Here is a 23,007-nt window from a genome sequence, read left to right as displayed (position 1 = left end):
ATTTCCTCTCAAATTTAAGAAAAACTCTTCTCAAAAATGAGAAGGTTTTTTTTTAAAAAAATGAGTAAAAAAGTACTCAAAAATGAGATTTTATTAGTATTCAAAAATGAGAAAAAAGTACTTATTCTGCTGCCTTGCTGGCACAGGGAAGGTTTCCTGGAACTAGAAAGGTAGATTACTCTCACACTGCACTGGACAATTTATAGTAAGTACGCCTTCTACACATTAATATTGAAGTTAAAACATTTTCCTCTTAAAAGTTGGAAAATAGAAATCAGTTTTTGAAAAAATACGAGTACTTCAAAAATTACTTCTATTTCCCAGCTTTGAAGATGAAAATGTCTAATATCAATATTAATGTGCAGAAGGCGTACTTACTATAAATTTTTTAGTGCAGTGTGAAATTCATCTACCTTTGTAATTTTGGGGAAGTTTCCCTGTGCCAACAAGGCAGCAGAATAAATACTCCCCTTCCTATTTTTGAATACTAATATAATCTAATTGTTAAAGTACTTTTTTACTCAATTTTGAATCTGCAAGGTTACAATTTAATGCTGATACCTGTTGTTTCCATAAATAGCATAGATGAGAATTTTAATTTAATCAACACACAAGCTCCTTGTAACTTAAACTTTTCGTGATGTTGGTTTGCGTAGTTTTAAACAAGTAAGCCTGATATGGTGGACAAATTTTATGTGCACTGGTTTTCTCGATGTATTCTCGTTTCCTCCTACTTTCTTTATTGCATAACTTCATTATCATTGCCTTCTCCTTTAGCCTTGAAACATAATCATGCGACGTTACACACACACACTTAAATGTATATATATTAGTTTCATTTTGATTAAAGGAAAATATGTTTGTACATTGTATTTTTTATTTGTCAAATAATAAACTAAGTCTATACATGAGCACAATTTTTATAACAACTTAGATAAGACAATGAGTATACATGAACCCTCTGAATATGCCTACAAAGTACTATGACAGATGTATGCATTCGTTGGAAAACAGTCTGTGTCGACTGCCAATGGACACGAGATCCTCCCAGAAGTTTTTCATTTGCTATAAATGTGTCTATGCCTTCATCTCCCTGGAAACAAAGAGATTGTGTAATTAGTGACAATAGAAATAAAAATAAAATGAAATACTTATAAATCTTATTCGTGTATGGCGATATCTCGAATAATATTAGTGTTGCTACGTTCTAATTTGAATTAGTATCAATTGAAATACGATAATATAGACTCTGGTAAAGACAGTAAAGAGAATTACGCAATATTTCTTCAATTAATATTGAAACCAGAAGTTGTAGTAGATCTACCATTTAGTGTTTTAGCAGAGTGATTAGAGTGGAAATGGAATATATTCTAGGGACGCTTAATCGATTAAAAAATATACAATGTGAGATTACTGTCTATGCTCTATAGTGATCAACGTTAACCGGAAATGGTTTATTTCTATCACTACAAGTAGGTGGATCACATCCATTAACGAACTCCTCCGAGATAATTATCTAGCTGTTGATTGCAGAAAACAATTTTAAAATTATCTTTTGTTGAAGAGTTATTGAGCGGTGTAACGGACGTACTAAGCCAGAGGTGTTTACCCTTGCGAGGATGGCCCTCTCGAGGGCATCCTCACCCTCAAATTCTCTCTCAACCATAATGACGCGAGGGCGATAACAAGCTTGGACAGCGAGGGCGAGGGCCAACTGTCACTGTCAGGGCTAGAGCGAGGACAAATTCCCAACACGAAGGCGAGAGCGATGGTCAACTCTCTTCGAAGGTGAGGGCGAGGGCCAATTCACTGTGAGAATGAAGGTGAGTGAGGTCGAAGTAAAATGAACACCTATGGTACTAACATTACAATATTATATATATCCCACTTGCGTGATCCTAATAAACATCAAATGAAAGACTTAAGACCTGACTCGTCTATGGCGATCTTTATAATAATAGTAGGGTTGTCACGTTCTGGAAGGATTAATATCAATTGAAATAAGATTATAAAAATAAGGAAATTGAAAGGTAACCAAAAACATTTCGATCTGTTTCATCTATGCAAGACAAGGAAACAATAAACCTGAAAATTAGTCATTTCTGCTTATGTGTGACGAAAAAAAAACATAAGTGGCGTCTTTTAGCGGAGCTTCCTGAATCAATGCTTGTTCTGCCACACTTAATACATTTAATCAAAGTCGAACAGTTTTTAAGAAAGGCTATGAGTCACCAACATAAGTAAAATCCTCTGATCAGTTTCCTTCACTGTTTCCCTTCCAGGAAAAAAAAGAAAGAAAGAAACAATGAATCACACCACAAATTCTAAGTTATATAAAATTTCACCGTTATTCGATTTCTACTTTTTTAGCAATTGTTAAACAAATTACTAGAATGCTTTGAGAACAGTAGCGTAACTAAGAATGCATGCCCCCCTCCATCCGCGAAAATGTCAAAAGGGCTCTTCCTGTTTCTACGTTCATGGCACACGTACAATTTATACAGTAGTAGAGTTATTTTTCCATCTAGTCAGACACTACTTGCTCATATATACAAAAATTGCACATTATTATTATTATTATTATTATTAAGCAATTACATGGGACTAAAAAGTTTCTTAAAAGAAATAATTTCTAGGAATTAGGAATTAGATTTCTGGGCTATCGGCATCTAAGGCCACGTAAGCCCATCCCGTATGAAGGATGACGTCCCTCAGCGAGCCCACTGTACGATGAAAGCGAAGGAAGAAAGGATTGGGAAAGGAAGGAAGCAGCCTGGGACCATTATATTAGGTACCTCCATCCCGACATTTGAATGGTATGAATGAACGAAACCCAAGAAAGACTTCACTCAAGATGGCAGGTCTGAAAAAGCTGTTACACTCTTTCGGCCGAGTGTCCCCACCAGGAGTCGAACCTGGGACCGCTCACCTCAAAGGCAAGAGCAGAAATAATTTCTTCCTAACGTTCACATTACAACTAACATATGAAAACTCGTCAAAACTTGTGGAACTTGCTCACATATTTCTAAACCGACGTATTTTTTTTTTTTTTCGGAGAGTAATTCGCTGACTATTTCTCAATATCAACGTGGTGCCATTCTTCGCTTTCAGTGCTCAGGATTGGCAAAGGGCTCAACCAATGCCGTAACTTTTGCGGGGGAATGGGGAAACTTCCCCCCCCCCAATTAAGCTTCCAGTTGTTTGATAGGATTCATTTGAGTTAAAACTTTGTTGCTTTGTATGATGTGATATGAACAGGAACTTATAAATAAAGCTTGGAATAGGTTTACCACATAACAGGAAAAAAAAATGAAACGAAAATGTGTTCCGAGCCTCATTCAGTAAAATGTGTCCTATTAGAGCCCCAGACAAAATATATATTTAGTAAGGCTTTCAACATATTGTCTCATTTAGTTAACTTGTGAAGCACCGTACTATTTTCAAAAGCATTGCAAATAATTTAAGATGTTTCTGCTGCCCCACTATCTGAACGAAATACATTCCTTTAAGATGTAGCATATATGTAATCTGGATCTTACTTTAGTAAACCATCAACTGGCGCCCCAAGAAGTATCGAACACGTTTAGTAAGGATTTCACTTCAAATGCCATCATTATTCTAGGAGGCCTCAACTTGACATATTTTAGGAGGTCTAATTAATGTTTGGTCTTCCAAGAAAAAGCCCAAGTTACGGGGCTGAGCTCAATTTCATCTTCAACCTTGTTCTACGAATATAAAGTTTGATGGCTTTTAGTGTACTGAATGATCGCTCAGGATTGGCTTCGTCAGAGGCACAGTGAGATACAGTTGCAAAGAAGTACACAAATCCAGAACACTACTAACATAGGAAGTTATCTACGACTAAATAATTGGCTAATTAATTCCAAGTTAAAATTTCACTAAATTGTTTCTTCACTACTCATCGGAAACTTGTTAGTTGTTGCAACAAAAGGCGATACATTTTCCGAGTAGAATTCACTAAATCTATTATAGCTGGTTCCGTGATTTCTTTTTCCTCTAAGTAGAGTACTCTTGCAGTAATATGAAACCTGCAAAGTGCTTTTGAATGGTGTTGAATTTCAGTTTAGCGTCCCTTTCAGCAGCGAGGCTATGTGAGACGTGGACCTACTAATTAACGTGGAATCCGAACCACATGAGCTCCCGCCGGGAATCGAACCCGGGTCTCCCGCGCCAAGAGCGCGTACGCTAACCGCTTAGCCACGGAGGAACTCTGCAAAGTGCTTTTAACATCCAAACATTATAAAGTTATACTCCGAAACTTAAATACCGGGAGCCTGTTAGTTACGCCACTGCTTGAGAATACAGATTCTTTATTCATAGAAAGGAAACTTAATGACTACATATCAGGGTTGGCTGGTTTAAACCAATGTTTAAAGCAGCTGGTTTTTTAAAAAAAAAAAAAACAACTGGTTTAAACCAAATAACGAAAATGTTCGTAAAAGGGTAAGTGTTCGTAAAATCTTGATGAACACACATTTGTGGGTTATCACGTTTCACTCCCGTATATTATTCGTATTATATTCAGACCTAAATTCCCCATTCATTACTCAAAAAGATTATACTACAAAAGCAACTTTTTTTTTATGTAAGTTTATAAATGTTTGTTTTGTGATTTTTTTTGTAGTTATTATTGTTATGTAATTGCAATCAAAGAAACATTCTAAATATTGTTTTGTTTACTATTGATAAAATAAATCGAAATGCCGTATTTTGTGTGTGTGTGTGTGGGGGGGGGAAGGAGGGTCATACAGACCCCACGAGAGGCATTTAGTGAAATGAGAAGTATCTTTGATATCTATTTATGTATAAATGAGTCTGAGCCGAAGTGGACTCAAATAATTCGTATCTTTGTGATATGCAAATTAAGTCGTTGTATTTCTTTAATTTGGACCCATAAAGTCGTTGTTAACTAACTTGAATTAAATTAGTTCGTCTGTACTCCGTAGTACTTTGAAATTGTCCATATGTAATTCTGTATAATGGTTTCACTTGTGCACTGTTTATCTTTTTGTCCTTCTGAAATGACTCTTGAGAGCTATATTAAGAAGCATGTAAAGATCAGTACAACGTATTTTTATCAGGATTCCTTCATGAGTGAGTCGGCAGACGTATCGCATTTGTGGCCAATTAGTCCTGGTTCCGAGTTCAAATGGAGGACAATTTTTCTCGGATGTAACTCGAGAAGCAGTTTTTATTCCGCTTTAAGCTTATGTGACCCCTTCCAGCATAACCCGGCTGTTGCATAATAACATCAAGGCGAAACAAACTTATTTCTGTCCATATATGATATGAATATATAGAGCAAATTATTTAAACCAAATAAACCTGGTTTAAACAAAAAAAAACCTGGTTTAAACCAAAAAACCCGTTTTTTTGTTTTTTCAATAAAAGCCATGGTTTTTGCCAACCCTGCTACATATACAGATGACGTTAGAACCATCCGTTAGTATGCAAATCAAATTATTTATAAAACCATCCCTCTATTAAGATATTTCCGAAACGTATAACCTGGAAAGTAAATGTATTAACTCTGTAATTATGAAACTATGACTACAATTGAACGATAATGGACATATTCCTAGTCAGGAAGGTATACAAAAATTATGTGTCCAATGAAACGCTTGACACGACTTACCTGTAGCTCTGCAATGACATATTCGTGGCTCCTGTAAGGTGCCGGCCTTCTCCTTACTATTTTAGCTCCTTTCTTACGTATGATTACACCTTGTAGTAGTAGAAATGGAAGCAAATGTAGTGCGCAATTGACTGCTATAGAGAGAAAATATGACTAAGTCAGTATATAATAATGTTTGGAATTAGTAGATATTGCTATTGTCTGCCAAAATATTTTTTGAAGTACAATGTAAATCACACTAAATTATTCAAAAACTACTTCCATGAGTTGAAATAAGGTTTTACTTAAAGTGTACTGCTTTCTAAAGCCCTAGACAATTGTTATATTCCTTAGCACAATGATGGGGAAACATTTTGGGCCGCAGGCTAAAGAAAAACGAAAAAAATATAGGTGGGCCTATATAATTTAAAAAAAAACAACAGTGATTGTATCACTTGTAAAACCAAGCTCTATTAATACTCGAAAGATCATGAAGGGGAATGTGATAAATGGTATTGTGAATGCATTTTTAAACATTTCTCATAATTTGGCTGGAAGTATAATCCACTGATTCTCAGAAGTGAAGTTCAGGTAATGAATCACGTCGTGGGCTGGGTGGAAACGTTTAAGGAGCTACATCTAATCCGCGGGCCATGCTTTGCCCATCACTGTCTAAAGACGTAAAGATAATAAGCAAAAGATGTGCAATTTTGAGTTAAAACAGAAAAGGGGTAAGGGGAAAGGCCTGTCACCGCCCAGGCCATCTAAAACTGATTGAAGAAAAGAATCTGCAACAAATGTGATGCACGGAATAAGTCGTAAGTGGGAACCCTTCACCCCTGGTGGGGATGTTTATGAAGCTATTAGCTTATGTTAAATTACGTTGGAATATATTACCCGTTTCTTAATTTTGAACATACTAGATTCGATCGAAACGAGAAAACTTTTTATCGGACTTTTAAAGAGAATGAAATAAAATAACTAAATACATGACCGTGTTTATTACATCTAGGATTCCCAGTTACGACCCCCTTTTCAGTTTTATTAAAAATAGAAGAAGAAGATGAAGAAAGAAAAAGGAAAATAGAAGAGGAAAGAGGTAAAGTAAGAAGGTAATAAAGAGGAAGCTGTTACTGAATATTTTGAAAAATATGGTAAAGAAAAGTGAATAATTATCGAATTTTAATAGCTATTAGGTGAATGTTTGGTATTAAGGTAATCCAAGGTAGACACATGTTAACCCATACATCCCCGATCTAGATCCATTTAACCCCAACTACCGAATTATCCCAGTTTAGCTCTGAGATAGATGAGAAAGTTTAATTTTACCGTTTATTTAATATTTTCAGAAGTTCTAGACTAATATCCAATATTTGAAAAATGAACGACGAAATTGATGGCATGTTAGAATTGACCACAAAGAAAAAAAATATATATATATAAATCAGAGTATCACATATTCTTAGAAGATTTTGACTTTCACAGTTTTTCCATGTTGATTATTCGTTTAGGCTACTTCAGTCTTTTTTACTTTCTTTATAGAGCCAACTTAAGTTAGTATTAACATTCAATGAGTTTAATTGATAACTATCATTAATTATAATAAGTTACACATATATGTTAAAATAATGGATGCACTTAATATTGAACCTACATTTCACTCACACACACATTTATACAGGACAATGTATACTTCGGGTTGTATTTAGTTAAATTAAACTAACCTAACTACATTACTATAGACATTTATTACATTTTAATAAAAGAAAAATTAGTTGGACATAACAGGAAAAAATTTAATACATGGAAAGAATGTTTTATTAACATGCACAGAAATTCGCTAATTTTATTAAGACCAAATAACACATTTCTCTTTTTATATATATTAAAAGTTGGATTACATAAAAGAGAATTTGACAAAAGACGAAGGACAAAAATAAAAAAAAATTTCAAAGGTCAATACATTTAGGATTTAGTGTAATGAATATATATATATCATTGCGGAAAAAGAAAGGAAAAAAATATAATTGGTTAATTATTCAAAAAAAAATTACTTTAATAGCATTTTATTGAGTTTCTGTTTCAAGAGGAGACATTTCGACGATTTTATGAGTCTTTGTTTTTACATTGATAATAGCTCCTTTTTTTAACTCTCTTTTTGCACTATGGTTTGTGTCCATGAGAGTATTTAATTGTTTTTGTTTTAACTATATACAAATAGTTGCTTTATATCATATATATATATTTATATTTCTTATTTCGTCACTTGACGCACTTAATATAAAATTTCAAAGTTTATCAAGGTTAAAAAAAATTTTTGAATCCAGTCACAGACATTGAGAACATATTTCCATATTCCGGTATTCACATTAAATTATCAACCAAATTTCACTTCATTAAATTTAAGACCAGTAATTTTTTTTATAGTATAGATCTTGTAGTCAAAAGATTTTAGTCACTGAACAGTTAAATTTCCGATTGTAGGGGAAGGATTTGTTTCAGAGTTTACTGATAGAAGATTTGTTGGTGGGGCACACTGTTTCGTAGGTTATTAATTTCACTATGATTTTGCGAATAAATTTGGATGAGGATTAGGGTTATTTTACTTATTTTACGACCTGCTACTTGTTTTACTTACATGCGGTATTTAACATTATATTCAACTTTAATAGTTACAAACATCAATAACCACTCAACAAAATGTAACTTATTACAATATACGCGGTAACACTATATATTACAAATAGTTGGTAAAGGTTGGGTGTTAAAAACCTATGGCAACCTAAACAAAACCAGGGTAAATACCGAGCCCATTACATACATACTTGTATATATATATATATTCATATTACTTAATACAATAAATTTCACTTTAATATCCATCGTAGTATTTCGTTGACGTTTAAATTTTACATAATCGTTCATATTCGACAAGTATTTATATTTTATAAATATTTATATTTTATTGGCTCAAAGACAAAACAAAAACCCTGACTATCAAAATTCACTTTTTTCCCTCATAAGCTTGCAACATTGTACTTTATATGTATAAACCCGATAATTAATAATCATTTTCAATTTACTAAAGATCCGCGTATAAAAAAAATAGTTGGTGTTATTTAATGACATAAGAGGTGGAAATGCAACAAATAGAGCAGGCACGTAACTTTTAAAACTATGTAAGCACATATATAGATGTATATAAAAAAAAATCAATGTTATTGGAAACTAGTGGGCCCAGACTACTAATACATACACACTATATGACCAATCAATAGAAATAAAAACCAAAAATCAGTCGTTAATGGATATAATTTGTATGATCCATGAATAACAAATGTTTCTAGGAATCCGAAAGCATAGTGTACCTTCCCGTCAATTTCTCCCGTGGTGGATTGAATATCGCGAAAATGGTCCCGAGATGTGCTGCAATACCTCCACGAATTGCATCCCTCGATGTCTCAGTTAGTACATACGATCAAAATAAATAATATGAATATTGTACGTTTTCATGAGTTTCAGAAACCGGGGGGGGGGGGAGGTTGAAAATTTAAAAAAAAATCTCAAAGTAATGAAGACAGAGAGAGATAGAGAAGAAGGAAGACGAAGAATAGTGGCGCCAAAGACTTAAGTGGGAGATAACTAACGCTACGAAGATAAAAGTCGAATTTCACTCTCAACAAAATCCATAGCCAAAATATTCTTAACATGCCAAAAGGGTGGTCTACTCAAATACGTAGACTCAAGGAGCGCCCTGCTGCCAAGAAGCAAGTTTGTGTTTTGTAAATAATAACTTCACAAGTTATTGCTTGTAAAATTATTATCTAGTAATCGTATCCGGCCCAAACCAGCAGGGTCCCGAAAATCGTCCGGAAGGTTGGAGTAGAGTCTTAATTTAGAATTTCAAAAGAAAAAAAAATCATCCGACCTCTTGGAAACTAGAAGATTCCAGAATAGTAATGAAATTAGAGTAATAGCTAAGGTATTCCTAATTAGTGATTTACCAAAATTAAAAAAAATTAAATAAACTGAATTTTGGATCGGTGATTTCAATTACCAAAACATCACCGATGGCTACCCCGCGCAGACATGCCACAGTCTGGGACGTCGTTAATTTCCCTCATCTAATTAAACTAAGAAAGGACATGAAAATACTTAATGGGACTAGGGGTCGACGTCCGGGTACGCTAACGACATGAATATTAATTTAGTAGCAGTTGATTTAATCGGATAGTCCGAACTGAGTTATATGAACACTGCACAATAACTAAATAAGGTAAGCGACAAAAAAAAAATCTCGGAGAGGCAATGAATGTTAAAGGTACAAATGACCGAAACCTGTACTTTTCGATGATTACAGAATATAGCAGTTGGTTTTCTTAATTATCATTTCTGTCAACCTTTAGAAGTAATTCCCACATGATGCTACCCTATCTATTGAAAGTTTTAAGATTTTGGGGCTGTTATTATGAGGTACATAAATGCAAAGTAAGACACAATTTCCCAACTACAATTTACTATTCAAGTAGCAAACTCGGTTGGATGAATGTACTGGTGTAGAAGTCAAAACGCGAGAGATCTTTTCTTTTCTTTGCAAACATATTCATATTTTCACTATATAACATACACTAGGCCTATCCATTTAAATATAGGGGTCATCATCTCATTCATATTATTTTTTATCATATTATTAATATATCATTACATTCATTCATTATCTACTAATTTTCGCGCGAAGTAATATTTTACAGACACCCTATTTCATACATTTTACACGCAGGCCATACACATATTTACATTACACAGTAATAAATATATATAACTATCACAATCTATCACGCTCAAACCACCACACGATCACATTCATCGAACCACGTACTCTTTGTTTCGAAGCACCCAAATTGTATTTACTTTGCAAGTTTAAAAAAAATCATACATGTATTTACTGAAAGTTAAATTGTCAACGATTAATCTATTTGCTGATAAAACTAAAGCAACAATGGAATTTTCTACAGCCACGGGAAAAGAGAATTTAATACTACATTTTGAAACAAACAGTAACAGCATATGGGCTTTACTTCTATTAAGAAAATAGGTATTTTTTATTTTAGCAGATATTTCAATTACTACTGAACCTAGCAAGCTGAAATTTTCCGCACAGTAAGATCTCATGCTATTTTATACGAAGGTATACTCATCTGAACCGAAAACCATGTTCACGGGAAGTAATTTTAGAATAAATGACTAAAATCCAACAACCTAGATCAGTAAGTTATGCGATGTCGTATTGTCAACAAACAATTGAGTACCAAAACCGGACGCTGTGGCGCTGTAGTGAAAGCATAATTTACCGTGTATTAAAATTTATACTTGTACTCATTAATCAAAAATTTAATATTTACTCTGGTGTATTTATGTTAGAAAAATGGTACTAAATTAACGCATATTTATACACTGTCCTAACCAAAAATTCACACACTCACACAAAACTAATAACTACATACACCACTGTTAATACTATACATAAAAACAACTAACTAAACCAAACATGCACCATTTAGTTACATGCATGTTAACAAAAAAAATTACTCCCTTGTTAGTATATACAGTCGGCTCTATTTAATTTAGGGGGGCAAAATGAAAAAGGTAACACTAGGTCCAATTGACCTAACCAATTGTTTACATAATAATTACCAAAAGTTGATGCCCTGGGGGCACCTTAACGAGGTTTATGGAGGGACCCTTCCCCTAAAAGAAGAAAAGGCCCTAAAACAAACAATAACTAACCCATTCCCCCGCTAAAACCGGTTCAATTTAAAAAAGAAAATAAGAGCCCTTTTAAGCTAACTTAAGCTGCCATTATGATTATTTACAATACAACTATCAAACCTACTACGTACATACAATTACAAAATAAATAATAATAAATCACATTTACTTAATACACAAACAACATGCACTAAACAGGTCGTAATTTCCCTAATCCCTAATTAAATTTGAAATAACAAAAAAAATAAAGTCACTCTTTCACTTTTGCTATTATAGCTGGGCAGCAAACATGGCTTCCTAAAAAACAAAACTGAATGCTTCACTAACTTATTGTTTCTTTACAAAAAATGTAAATTTTTTCACTGTTTTTGAGGCTCCTACACAGCCTTCAATGTTCAATTATAAAATTAAATCAAATTTTTTACCTAAATTCTATTAAAATCCTAGTCCTTTTACCGCAAATATGTAGGCAAAAATATAAGCTGCGCCTCGTAAGGTGTCTTCAATTATTCTGATAACATTGCGCCAAAAAAGCCAAAGGTAGGAGAATTCCTCCAATCAAAACGAAAACTTTAACCGCAAAAATTACAAAGCAAATAAAAATTTGGCAAATCCAGATATAACCGGATCTGAAAGTGACTATGGATTAGTGAAAGGGGGTGAGGGAAAGATTAGGTACCTGACTAAATTCTACATTGGTCTGAAATTAAAAAAATTTATATCCAATGACAAAACTATGTTTCGGTATAACGTCAAAATGGTAAACCTTGTAACTTTTCAACTTATATATCAAAAAATGGGATTTACACTTAATCAAAATAAATATAATATACAGTGGGAATATGGTTACTAATAAAACCTTTCGAGTCATTATATTTAATTCGAAGTAAAGGGAATAAATAAATTGTGTAGCTAAACCAAAATTAAATGAAAAAAAAATTACTAGGTACAGGGTGCGTAAAAAAAAATTGCCATTACTTTCAACTGTAATGGTACATTACAGAGTTCATGTACGTTTATTTAAAAGGTATTACGTGTTTCAAAATACTGACTTATTTTTACTTCTCAAAGTAAAGCATATAAAAGCTACTATTTGCTGCGATTGAATTATAACAATAAAACAATGTTTGTGAAAAGACACTATAAAAAGATAATGTAAAGAAAGAAAAAAAACAAATGGGTGTTTTGCCAGAAGTAGAGTTGTGTTGATGACAAATAGACTCTTGTGTACATATTTATACATGCAACCTGAAATATGATAAATATACACGAAAACTTGATCTTATTCACCAAGAACTTTCTCTAGCGAAACCTTAAAGAAAATTATCACTGCCAAACAGATGACATTGAAAACAGACTCTGTCGCGCCGAACAAATTTTTAAATTCAGCATCGATCTGAAATATAAAGATTTAATTGTTATACAAATATATTCTATTAAATAATATATTTTACCTTTTTCTAGTCATGAAGTTCCAAAGTAGTTCATTGTCATAATGTTTTACTGCAATGTTAGAAATGCTCATACATGAATAATGTGAAGTAGCAATTAGACTCTTGTTCAGGCAAAGTAAACTATGATAAAACCAGGCAGATCGTGCTGTTACTGGTTGTACGTACAACTAATAAGTCAGATATTCCCGAAATTAGTATGATAAATTTTTACCTAATAATATTTAGTTTTATATTAATTTGGTATCTGATAAAACACTGAAATAAGACTAAACTTTCGAGCTAAAGGTGTAAACTTGTTCTTCAAAGCCTCGAAATATTTTCAGTTTATTTCGTGTTCTTTAGTATTGAGTATTATATTCGTGACATTTCGGTAGCGCTTGTTACCTTCTTAGCTGCACGGATAACTCACACGGAAAATATTACACCTCTCACGATGTCATCGTAGAGTTTTGCATGTATGCTTTGCTTGTAAAATTCCCAACTCTAATGAGAAAGGTAGTAGGGGCTACCGAAATTGTTTGGATTAGGATACTGACTACTATAAAAGACAGAATAAAAGATAAATGCCAGAAGTATTTCGTTACTATGAAAAACCCTGCCAAATCATATCGTTGCAAACATTCAAATGAAACAAATGAAATCAAAGTTTCAGTATAATGCCTTACATTTATACTCTGTATGCTACAGAGGTGGAAGTCTTGAAGGCCGAAGTCCCGAAACAATGAGGTCGACGGTTTCGTAAAGCTGTATATGAGAATGGTTATTTCTTATTTTGAAAGGAAAGAAAATCAGAAGTTTATTGGTTTCTTCCGAAGCCTACTTTTGTTTAATTGAAGTAATAACTAAATATGATACTGATTGATAGAATTTGATTTTGGGGACTAGTCCTTTTCCATCCAGGGGCGAGTACAAGGAAATTGCTGGGGGGGAGGAGTAGAATAGTACATAGTAGTCATAAGTATTGAATCTTGTCAAGGCAGATTTTTAATTGTAGATTCCATTACAGGGAAAACGAAGGTAGTAGTTGAAAATAAAAAAAAAGCTTGAAAAAAGCTGTATCCCTTAAACAACGTGCTTTTCTTTCATGTGTACGCAGGGGGAATGAGAGATGAATTTTTCACTTGAGAAATAAAGGAAATGGGGGAATGAAGAAGTGGGAGGAAACGGGAGAACTCCGAGAAAACCCACGCACACGGTGTTTGTCTACTACAAAGTTCACTTGGCGGAAGTTGGGATCGAACGAAGAACACTATGCACCACCTTGGCCCTTGGTAAGACGGATTCAAAAGCACTGTACTGTCAGATTCATATCCTGACTGAAATGTACCAGTATAAAGTCCCAGCATTGTACGGACAAGACATTAACCAGGTTGAACTGCACCAAGCCAAAGAATCTAACCAAACGGTAAAGGGAGACAGTGATGGATGAGACGTATGAATAATAATACAAAAATAGGTACAATGAAAGAATTGACATGAAACTCGAAAAAACTAACCTTCTGTGCAACTCGCATACCTTCATTTTTCAGGCTCCCACACTTCCCGATGAGTAACGAAACCAACACCCGTGTTAAACAATAAGTAATTCAGCTGAAACAGCCACCGTAGTGTTCGTAGTTTGAGGGAAAGTTCCCTAGTCTAGGGAAATTTCATAGGTAAATGTAGCAAAAAGGAAAAAAGGGAATTTTTCGATAAAGCGTGAAAAATTCAGGGGAATTCTCTAGTTGACTGATTAACGAACATCACTACTTAAATTGTTCTTTGATATTCAGAAATAAACCAATACAATTGCAATATTTTGTGTGTGCTGCAAGTAGCATAATTTGCACCCATTGTTAGCTGGTGGGGTGCACGGTGGCTCAGTGGGGAGCGCTTACCTCAGGTGCATGGTTTCCTTGGTACGATTTTCACCCAAGCAAGCTTGTGATAAACAACACTGTGTTCGTGGATTTTCTCGAGGTACTCCCGTTTCCTCCCACTTTCTCATTCTTCCATCATCATTCACTTGCTTTAATCATCGTCTCCCTTAACCTAAAGACATAATCATGGGATGTTAAACTGAAAGATTTTACTATATTTTATCTTATTGGCTGTGTGTATACTTTTGTAAAAAAAAAAAAAAAAAAAGTAAACGTAAAAATAGAAGGAAAAAGCAAATAAATAAAACAAATGTGGTTCGTAGCAGAAGCGTCATTTCAGATTTTGCTTGTGGTAGGGCAAGACCCCTTGATATAAGTAAAATTTTGCGTTTTTCACTGACTACTATTCTACTCAAAAAATCTATATAAATCTCAATCTCAGGGGGTGCAATTCCCTGCCCCCTAAATGACGCCACTGGTGGTAGTTCCCTTAATATAGCTAAATTAAAATTATTACATAACTTCTGTCATCGGTATTGGACAATCAAAAAACAACGGAAAATTTGACAAAGTGAAAAGTTTGTCAGTCGAGGGAAATTTTCTTAAAGAAACCTACGAACGGCCTATGTTTAGCAGAAGGGGTCCAGCTCTTTTCTCTAAAAAATGTTTCTATTTTGGTAATTTCTGTTGACATTTGGTTAGTTTAAGGTAGGGTTGGTTAGTTTAAGTTAGGTTAGGATAGTTTAGGTTACGTTAGGTTAGTTTAGTTTATGTTATATTAGTGTAGGAGTCCCGCATAATTTTCCAAAAAAATGATAGAATTTCGCTTATTTCTACCAATATTACGTTAGTTTAGGTTAGTACAGGTTACCTTACGTTCGTTTATGTTTGGTTAGGTTAGATTTGGTTACGTTATGTTACGTCTCAGTACTTGCATCATTCATTTCTCCTGTAAATTTTGTGTTTTGTACGTGCTTCTGGACCCCTTGTACTAAACATACTCCCTACGAACAGTGCCACCAGGTTCGTCCTGCACTGACTCGGTTAGATAGCATTAATGCTTTTATTGCCACCTAGCACAAGTTCGTTCGTGTTTATGCCATACGTCCATACTATATTTACATCGAGCTCTTTTGAAGTTAATCTGTATGTAGTACTGAAGCTTCTTATTTAGTGCTGCTAAAAAAAAAAAAGAAAAGAACTTTAACCCAACCTGAGAATGTAAGAAATGTGTCAAAACTTGATAGAACAGTCTGCTCGAGTAATGCCTATGTTTTTATTACATTGTAGCTTTTATGCAACAGATACGGAATCCGTATTTATATGGCAATCGTAAAGGAATTGCAATTTTTCAACTAATACTTCTGGTGGTCCCTTGAAATTTTATCTGTGCAAGTGAGCAGGCCGGTAGCCAGCCCAAAAATGCAGGGGGGGGGAATCCAACCATATTATAGTTCATTTGCAAGTCTACCGTGAACATTTTAGGCAGGCAGTAAAAATTTAGGAGCCCGACCCCCTAGACCCCCCCGCGTGGATACGGGCCTGCAAGTGAGGGCAAGGTTCTAGATTACTGGTCCCCCTTCCCATTGAGCAATAATAGACAGAAAACGTGCCCTGCGGGGCTCTAACCCGCCTTCACTCGCTAACGCTCGATCGGCAATACTGTGTAGATTAAATGTATAAACTTTAGTAGAGAAAGAAACCAACCCAGCTACTAACCTACATGGGGGACCAGTAATCTAGAACCTTCCCGCAAGTGAGTTTTTTCATATCACCCACCACAAATCTTTTAGGGGACAATAAGAAGGAAATTGTTAAAAGAATTGTATTTTTCCAACAGTTATTTAGAGTGCAGCGCCAAAAGTAAACCTGCACGCCCCAATTCACCAAAAAAAAAAAAAAAGTAAACCATTTACTGAATATATTGGAAAGTCGCATATCATTAACACAACAACTTTGTCTAAGATATAGAATGCCCAGAAGCATAGAGTGAGGCTTCCGGGCATTCTATCTGGGAACCAGTACCTAGAAGCATTACTCATGATTTTCGAAGGAAAATAATGGATTGTCGTGATTAACCGTCAATCGATTATCGCACACAAGCAATGTTGCATTCACACTTAAAACTAAATTCATGTTGCTAGCAGTACTTACCTGCGAAATCCTCTATCTTCTTGTCTTATAACATATTGTTAATAAATAAACAACACTGTTTTGAATGATCTCCATGTTGCCAACTAACTTTCTCTTTATCCATCCACTAAGTAGTTCCTCCATCAGCCAGAATGAGAACATATAGTTCAGGATTATAAAGGACTTTTGTGCCCTTATGTTAGCTCGTTCGTACTTGTTTTCCATAGTCTTGCATTTGCAAACTGTTTTTTATATCTCATTATATTCAATGATATATCTATGTCATAAAACAATATTTTTTAAGACTACATTACTACTCGTTTTTGAGAACCAGTGTCTGACTCAAATATGCAACTAAATTTCCTCATTCTCATTTTTTGAGTTATTTTCTCCTCAAGATTGAGACTAATTTACTCAATTTTTTTTGAGTAGTAAAATGTATTCATTTTTGAATAAATCATTTTTAACAGTGTATCACATGCAAAATAGTATTGTCTAGTTCACTACGTTTCTGCTTTTCGAATATTTTTGTTTGTTTTGAAGACATTACAGAAAACTCTAAAATTAGCGGTAGTCTAATTTCGCTGTAGTGAAGATCCTTAAGGAGCCATATCTCGCGAACCGTAAGTCATAGAGAGATGATACTTTGCGAATTTTTGCGAGGAAGAGAAGCAGGTGCGGATAAAGGGATTTGCTTTTACATGTAGAAAAAATCAGTTATTCTTTCCGCTCTATCCCTCCATACTTTTTAAGTTCGTTCTTGGAATGGTCTTGGAGTACTCTCAACTGGTTTTAATTTTGTATATGGTATATTTGTAGCGACGACATTCAAAGTCAAGACAAGTAACCACTTGGCAATGTTGTTTAGAGAAAAAAAAGATTGAAATCCACACCATCAACAAAATGAATGAAGAACAAAATTAAGAAATACAAACTGATAAACTATTTGGAAAAAAGTGTATTAAAAAGTCTTAAAATAATGAAACTAATAAACGCAAAATTGTGACGTAAAGGTTCACTAGTTATCACTAAAACAGAAACAAAACTACTTAGGTATAAATAATTTTTTCACATATATTTATCAGTCACCCGAAAGAATGATTTATCTAAGAAATTCCTTCTAACGTAACCAAAAGATATTATAAATTATAAAATATATCACGACCCTGAAACTTAGTACTTTTGAGCATACACTGTAAGTACTAAACAAAACTGCAACTCATTCTTATGTATACGAGTGAGAGTAGCTAAAATATTTATTCTTTGCCCGGAAAGAATAGATACATTCAAATTATTTGAAAAGTATAATTGTACCCTTTTTCTCCCTTAGGATGCATGTATCCGAATTGAAATAAAAATTGTAAAGAACCAGCACGACGTAGTTTCCAAAATTCAGCTGAAACGGTTCAAACATTTTCCCCGTGATAGTGAGAAAGACGACAATGCCGGTATCATTTTATATATATCGAGAAAAATATTATAGAAAATGACCCTTCTCTAGCTACTCTTTAGAAGCGAAGTTCACGGTAACGCTGAGCAAGTCCACTTACTTTTAGTAATGTGTTAATATTTCAAGTTTCAACTCTCTAACACTAGAGCTCATGAGATACTGTATTTTGGCATACATTGAATCTTGACACTGATAATGGGTTCAGGTCATTGGTGATGTCATGTCAGTTTACATGCCGGTCTTCCTCAACTTTTGCGAGAATATCACGTACTTTTTCTGTGAATGGTCGCCCACTTTCAAAAGCATCTTGGAGATCGAAATTTCCATAACGAAAGCGACTGTTTTACTGACTTTTGTGTCTATGTTTCCTGTTTGAGAACACAAAGACACAAAAGGAATCATAGGCACAAACAGGAAACATTGACACAAAAGTCAGTAAACAGTCGCTTTCGTTATGGAAATCTCCATCTCCAAGATGCTTCTCGCAGTGCGCGACTAATCACAAAAAAAAAGTACGTGATATTCTCGCAAAAGTTGAGGAAGATTGACATGTAAACAGTCACGACATCGCCGATGAAATGAACATCTATCACCAGTGTTAAATCATTCAGATCGGAGAAAGCTGGGTGAAAAGTGAGATAACTCCCTTGGTTGTATGCAATCCACCTTGCTTTTTTAAATTTCTGGATGCAGTATATTTTAGGATATGTATTTTTCATTAGACGTTCCAGGAATTATTTGATTTTTTTTAAAAATAGTGAATTAAATATTACTCTTTTCCAAAATTTTCCAATATATATGAACCTTCCTTGGGAATAGCTTATGCGATTATTGAAAACCATATCGAAATATGACCAACAGTTTTCGAGATAATGGCGTATATCCATTCATACGTACATATAGACATAAGGTCAAACTCTTCTTTTATAGTAGGTAAAAAGAGGAAGTAATCATACTCGGAAAGGGCTACGTTTCTGTATTGTATCACTTCCATTCACTGAAGTATTAATGTGTTAAAAAACCAGTACAGTGTATTATTGTTAACTATTTTATGTATTTGATGCATTGTGATTTTGAGAAAAAAAACAACTTAAGAAGCTTTTTTATTTGATCTAGACAAGTTAACTCTTCGTTTTATAATTCTTCAAAAATATAAAGTGGAAAGTTTTCTTGATCACTTATACGAATAGCACTTTCTGTAGAAAAGTGAGCATCAGGTAATTCAAATATTCTTAAACGTTTCTTAACAATCATGAATTCTGAATGGAAGACTAAAGGAAAAGATAATAAATGAGAATCGTTAAAAAAAACCATCAAAGATGTCCATACGTCTTATCCTCTTCCAAGAGAAAGACGAAGGTGGGCAGAAAAAATTATAAGAAGAAATTAGCTTAAAAATTTAGAACATTACATTTTCTTTCCCTTTTTTCAGCTCTTAAGAAGAACTTTTTCCGTTGCTTCATTTTTTCTTGTGCTTGTTCAATTAAAGTCTTTAGCGAGCTTTAAAAAAAAAGAGATCTTTATAATAAAAAAAATATGAAAGATCAGGACAAGAAGAGTAAAAGAATCGAACATATTACAAGCTTCTTGAAGATAAGCCAATCACGACAATTTTTTAATCTCTTTTCCGCCAATAAAAACTATTCAAGTGTAAGACAAGTACTGTCTGACAGTAATTTAAAAGAAAAAAAAACACTGTAAAAAATTTAACAAATCTTTTTCTATTTGATTCCGTTCTCTCTTTTTCTTTCTTCTCTTTAATCATCCTTCTTTTTTCTTTTAATTTTTATCCATTAAGCTTTTTATTTTTTTGGCTGAAATGCTAAAGAAAATTTCCAACTTCATAACACACTGAAAATGTCAAAAGCCTTCGAAAGATCAATATAGACTTCTTAGTATTTTTCTTTAAAAAAATTGTACTTTTCACAATTTTCGGTATTTTTTCCCCTTAGTTATTTTCTCTTTCTTTTGGTAACTTCTATTTTCACTTCTTTAGTTCTCTTGTGCTTCTAATGAGACCGTGTTATATAAAGTTACTACTTACGTCATGTCTATGAATTATTACCGGTCATGTGCTGTACTTTTGATTTATTTGGTGCTCATTTCCGCCTTAATATGGGCGAGGTACTGCTTCCGTTTCTTTTTCGCTAGAAAGGGAAAAATACTTAATTTTTTCCTAACCTTTTTTTGGCACTTTTTGTCATTTTATTCTTCATTCACTTTTTTAATTTTTTTGGCTCCTTATACTTAGAAAGGCCAAAAGTACTTCGCTGTATACGTCAACCACTACAGACAGGATATGAACATTTTCCGACCAACTAAAATTGCTCTTTCATTTTTCCCTCTTTTTTCATTTTGCTAAGAAATCTCGCCTAGAGATATATAGCACTAGAAAAGCGAAAAAGAAAATGAAAGAAGAAAGTAATTTTCAACTTTTTTAAAGATACTGTTCCTGTTACCTTTCCATTCGAGTTTCTTTTTATTACAGCTTTCCCAAAATGTTTGGATATAATAAGAAAACTGAAATAAAATAAAGCATATAGTAACAAGAAATCATTAACTGTTGGAATCGAATATGTGTTTGAGATCATGAGCATGTTCAAAGTACCTCATGCTTTACTATGGTGTATGCCTTCTTATGACATATGACCCCCTTTGCTACACTTTAAGAAAGAGTGAATAGTCAGAAGGTCTCATTCCCTGAAGACTATTGTCCTGCTAGTAGTTAATCACTGGTTGGAACTGCTTGTTGAAGGTTCACCGCGATTGCCCATAACGAATCTCCCGCAATTTCTAGGGCCTGTTGCTAACTGACCCAACTGCTACCCATCAAGGATGGAGTGGATAATCAGAATTTGTCTGACACACGGAAGACTATTGTCCTCCTACTAGTTAATCACTGGTTGGAATTACTTGTTCAAGACTTACTACGATTGCCCACAACAAATCTCCAATTATTTGTATGGTGGTTGGCAACTTATAACCTTAGCACCATCCATCAAGGATGGAGCGCACAATCAGAGTATGCTTTATGTGTGGAAAACTATTGTCCTCCTACGAGTTAATCACCGGTAGGAACTACTTTTAAAAAGTACACCGCTAATCACTGTGAGTGGAGGGGCACAATAAATCCCCGCCATTTCTATAGTAGTTGATAACTTCTGACCCTAGCACCTCCTTTAGCAAGGATGGAGTGCATAATCAGAGTATGCCTCACGTGCGAAAGACTAATGTCCTCCTACTAGTAATCACTGGTAGGAACTACTTGTTCAAGCTTCACTGCCATTACTCACAACAAATCTCCCACATTTTCTAGGTTATTTGCTTACTTATGACCCAACTGCCACCCATCAGGGGTGGAATGAATAATCAGGATACACCTGATTCCCAGAAGACTATTATCTTCCTACTAGTTAATTACTTATTGCAATGATTTTTAAAATCTTCTTTCATTTTTAGATTACTAGCAAAATGTCAAATAGATGTAATTGAATATTCCCATAGTGTGATTAGCCGAACCCCATCTCCCAGCTATACTTATTGGGGGAGCTAACTCTCTTAGCATATCAAGTGTTAGTACTGAAGCGTTTAAGGCAAGTAGGGGAGCTTAAGGCAAAAAAATGGCCAAACCCTGCACTTTGTGTTAAAAAGGTGCCACTCGGATATGTTGTTCCCCTGATCCAACTAAGCAGGAATCGAAGTGGCCCCACTCCGACAGGTGGCCAGAATCAAATATGGCGGCTATCAAAGATGGCCGCCTCTGCGAATTCATAGTGTTGGTTTTAGAGGCCTATATCTCCTTAACTAATAGTCCAATCTTCACGATTCAAGAACTAAACGACGTAGAAGATAACAGGGTCTAATAAATTAGCAAAAGCTTTTACCTAACACTGAAATTAACACCTACAGAAATTATTTAATTTGGAACTTTACATTTCTTATGATGGAGTTTAATAATATTTTTTAAAATAACAAGTAAACGGCTGGGATTATCGAAAATGATGTCGTATAACTTTTTAAAGAGTGTTAAATTATCTTTCGTTTGGTGTATATTTCATTCAGATTGGTTAATAAGCAACGAAGTTATGACAATTCAAAGATTCACGTTGAGTCGATTGATTTTCCCAAATTTCGAACGAGAGTTCATTTACCGTAATAAAACATCACTGATGGATGCTGCGTTGTACGAAACAAATCATTCTCTTGTGATGTGTTCTTCATAAGTCCTATTTTCACCAGAGCACAAGACAGCTTGACCGAACCCGGTGTTGTGAATCCAATATGACTTGTCATTAATTATCATCCATAAAGATAAGTCTTTTTCGAAATATTTATTGCAGTATCTAGATTTATAAACAAGTACCACAAAGTAATAACAAATAACAAATATTTTCCCTCCCCCATCCATCTGCCCCAGAGAGTAAGTATGGAAAGGAATGAACTCCAAATCATGTTTCGAAATACGTCAAAAGAATCGGATAGAATTGAGTGTTTAAAAAACTTGGAGTAATAACAACTGCACTATTCTCGAAGTATTTCCATTGAAAGTAACAATGGCGTAAATCCCGTGTAATGTTTCGGCGGGAATAGTTCGGAATCACACAAAAAGGCAAAGTTTGAGGCCTTTACGCAATTCTTGTGTTACCAAGAAGTCGTCGATTCAAAATAATCGATCTTCTTAAATTGTACAAAACACGGTTAATGACG

General features: G+C 34.2%; 1 protein-coding gene across 1 annotated transcript; it reads right to left on the bottom strand.

The window, feature by feature from the left end:
* Positions 1-864: 864 nt before the first annotated feature.
* Positions 865-11,426, bottom strand: LOC145667658 (uncharacterized). Its single transcript, XM_081735116.1, has 3 exons — positions 11,423-11,426; positions 5,657-5,790; positions 865-1,093 (listed from the first exon to the last, which is right to left on the bottom strand). Exons 1-3 carry the CDS (start codon positions 11,424-11,426, stop codon positions 902-904), a joined length of 330 nt encoding a protein of 109 aa, XP_081591242.1. The 3' UTR covers positions 865-901.
* Between the last annotated feature and the right edge of the window lie 11,581 nt (positions 11,427-23,007).

The sequence above is a fragment of the Thermobia domestica genome, chromosome 13 (genome assembly GCF_964235325.1).
Source record: "Thermobia domestica chromosome 13, izTheDome1.hap1.1, whole genome shotgun sequence".
In the NCBI taxonomy this organism is placed as follows: domain Eukaryota; kingdom Metazoa; phylum Arthropoda; class Insecta; order Zygentoma; family Lepismatidae; genus Thermobia; species Thermobia domestica.
This window is presented reverse-complemented; position numbering and strand designations above follow the sequence as displayed.

Excerpts from the sequence above, each read along its gene's own strand:
- LOC145667658 (XM_081735116.1), bottom strand. Across the intron at positions 1,094-5,656 it reads ATGTCATTGCAGAGCTACAG|GGAGATGAAGGCATAGACAC; the intron begins GTAAGTCGTGTC and ends CTTTGTTTCCAG.